This window comes from Myotis nattereri (assembly GCF_964212035.1).
Source record: "Myotis nattereri genome assembly, chromosome: 4".
Classification (NCBI taxonomy): domain Eukaryota; kingdom Metazoa; phylum Chordata; class Mammalia; order Chiroptera; family Vespertilionidae; genus Myotis; species Myotis nattereri.
The window spans coordinates 38080950-38084341 of NC_138079.1; the positions used below are offsets into that span (position 1 = coordinate 38080950).

General features: G+C 36.6%; 1 protein-coding gene across 1 annotated transcript; it reads left to right on the plus strand.

The window, feature by feature from the left end:
• Window positions 1–252: 252 nt before the first annotated feature.
• LOC308518744 (histone H2B subacrosomal variant-like) lies at window positions 253–2777 on the plus strand (the record flags this gene model as incomplete). Its single annotated transcript, XM_081090499.1, has 1 exon — window positions 253–2777. One exon carries the CDS (start codon window positions 253–255, stop codon window positions 631–633), a length of 381 nt encoding a protein of 126 aa, XP_080946625.1. The 3' UTR covers window positions 634–2777.
• Window positions 2778–3392: the final 615 nt, after the last annotated feature.

Sequence of the window (3392 nt, forward strand, 5' to 3'; positions counted from 1 at the left end):
AAAATAGGAAACACGAGTACTCTTTTCTACCACGACGTCTTCTTAGGAAAGCTTTAGAGGGGCCAAGATCAAGATTTCCCCTGACCAACAAATCAGTGCCCTTGCTAGGTGATTGTGACATAGGAAGAGTAACCTCCAATCAAAGAGAAGCCCCCAGTCCGATTGTGAGTTGGCAGTATAAATGTGAGCGCTCCCCTCACTCTGGACCCTTCTCCTCTCCACTCATAACTGTTAAGGAGAACAACATCTACAATGGCCAGATCCACCAAAAAGACTAAGTGCTCCCGAGGACATCGAAACCCAAGCTCCCGAAAGAAATCACATTCCTGCACTGATTTTAACCGAAATTACTCACTCTACATCCGGAGGGTTCTGAAGGAAGTGGATCCCCAGAGAAGCATATCATCTGGCACCGTGGACATCATGAACTCCGTGATCAACGACATCTTTGAGCGCATTTCTACGCAAGCCAACAACTTGATGTGTTTCAGAAATCGTTGTACCCTCACCCATGAAGATATCCAGAAGGCAATGTATATGCTGTTTCCTGGGAAACGAGCTAAGTATGCAGTGACTTTTGGAAGTGAAGCTGTCCAAAGATATGTCCACTCCAAAAACAATTTACCAGCTTAATTAAATCTTGGGGAAAGTAAATCAAACTTACCCAAAGGATCACTTCAATATTGAATTCACTCTTTCTTTCTTTCTTTTTTTTTTTTTTTAGAACATAGTTGTATTTCATAGTTCCTGGCATTTTCCCTATTTCTCTTCTCTCTAGAAAACAATTACTCTCTTGCTGCTTTACCTTTTAACAATTTGACTATTTAGGTTTTCCTGACACTGCTCCCCACGGAACTCTTGTTTTTCCTATGAATGTGTAGATCTTGTGTAAATTCAATGCTTGTTCTATTGTTAAGGTATTGTTAACTATGTAAAGGATGATTCAGTCCAGCTAAGTTGACCTCCAAGGCACACTGACTTTGAATTTCTGAAGATAAATGTTTTAATCAGAAGTATACCAGTATTGGTAAATTTTCATCAAACTGCATTCAAACAATTTAGCTCCTTAATGAAGTCTATAGAGCACGTTAACTATTCCCCTTTTGTTTTAATTCTTATTTTCTGAATTTCAACAAGCTCAGTTCATATCCATGTAAATTTCTCTCCCATTCCTTTGTTTTTCATTATACTTTTGCTACCTACATATATGTCTCTACATTATAGGGTTAATTTTGCTTATTTTGTAACACCCAAGCCATACTACGCATGTTATTCTGCGCCTGCCTTTTCATCAACATTATTTCTAAGATTATATAGCTATAGTTCATACTTTTCACTCTGATATTATGTAGTATTTTGTAATGTGAACATACCACAGCTTATTTATCCATCCTCTGTTGGTGGAGTTTGGGTTGTTTTTAATCTTTTTGCTATAATAATGAGTTGTAACAAAAGCTAAGCATTTGCTATGTACCCAGCATTTTACATAAATTAATTTATTTAATCCCTGTAACAACCATATAAGAATAACATAAGTATCCCCTCCTACAGATGAAAATGGGCAAAGAGAAATAAGTGATTCGTCTGAGGTCACACACCTGTGTAAGCAGCAGAGCTGGGGTTTGAGCTGGTTAACACAGCCCACTGCGGACACACATTACACGCTGTGAACATTCTTAAACATGTATTTTCTGGTACAAATGTACAAAAAAATTCTCTAGGTAAAAGAGCTAATGGTAGGCTTGCTGGATCATTGATATGCCCATATTCAATTTAACAAGACATTACCAGACTGTCTTCCAAAGTGTTTGTAGCTATTTACATTTGTAGTAGATGAGTAATTTAGACTCTTCTGTTTATAAGGAACATATCACTTAAGTTTCCTCAAGAAAGGGGGGTTTCCCTGCGCAGTGTTGCTCAGCAGTTGTGCGTCAGTCCATGAACCAGGGCACGTGCCCAGGTTACAGCTTGATCCCCAGTAGGAAGCTTGCAGGAGGCAGCCAATCAACGTTTCCCTCTCATGGATGTTTCTATCTCATATATTCTTCTCCATCTCTCTAAAATCAATAAAAGTATTTTTTTAAAAAAGGGTGTTTCTTGTATGTATATACTAGGATTGGATCTGAGACTATTATAGATGTCTCTCACTTAGGGCCTACCCTCTAGTTTTCCTGGGGTTGCTCCCTTCTAAATCCCTCCTTCTCAGAGTTCCAAGAAATAGACCTGACAAACAGACCTATTGGAATCCACTTACATGAAATACCACAATAAAATATGGTTAAGAATGTTTTTAGGTGGGTGTTTTTATACACATGCATTTATTTAATCAGACTTGAAGCCATCCCATTTCAGTTAGGCCCAGGGATCAGCACATTAGAACCCCTAGGCCGAATCTAGAAGCAGCCCTTTTGTTCTGTAGCCCCACAAGCTAAGAAGTGTTTTTTACAATCTCACAGGGATATTTTTAAAAGAAAACGAACACAAGGACATTCAACAAGCCTAATGTGGCCCACAAAGTCTAACATGTTTACTATCTGGCTTTTTACAGGAAAGTTTCCAAACTCTGGAACATTAACAAAAAACGTTTTATTATAAATTGAGGTATTGAAGTTGGGTGAAGGGAACTCCAGAGGGCTCTTCATATGTTAGTCTCTTTTGTGTATGTTTTGAAATATTTTAATAGAATTTCAAAATAAGACTAGATTCTTGGAAATAAAAACTCAAGTCTGATTATATAAATGCATGTGTGTAAAAATACCCACATCTATGATAATTTTGGCATATTAGTGTAGAAAATATATATATAACATAAAACTTACCATTTTAACCATTTTAAGTATACAGTTCAATCACATGAAGTACATTCACAATGTTATGCAACCATCACCACCATCGATCTCTAGAACTTTTTCATCTTCTCAAACTAAAACTCCATAAACAATAACTAGACATTTCCCCCCTCTCTGCATATTAAGGATAATAGAGCAGAAAAATGAAACAGCTTTGGTTTCTGATGATTGAACTTCAATCCAGCCCAAGACTACCTATGCTTGCCTAAGAACGTAATATATTTCTAACTTGTTTAAGCCAGTTATTGTTATTTTAGGTTTCTATCATTCATAGTCAAATCTAATTCTAATGTAGACATCCAGAAGATTATTGACTGCTAAGAAATGCAGTTAGTCTGAAAATGACTGTATGCTTATTAAATAAAGATATATTAATCTAGAAATGGAGGATGATAAGTGTCTTGTATATTTACCAGATGTTGCTATAAAATGAAATCTCATGCCATTTAGCAACCCTTTCTCAGAGCTGTATTAATACAGATGGCAAGAGCTTGCCTGTTATTAGTCTAGTGGACAAATGATGTGATTTTGAAACACTACTTA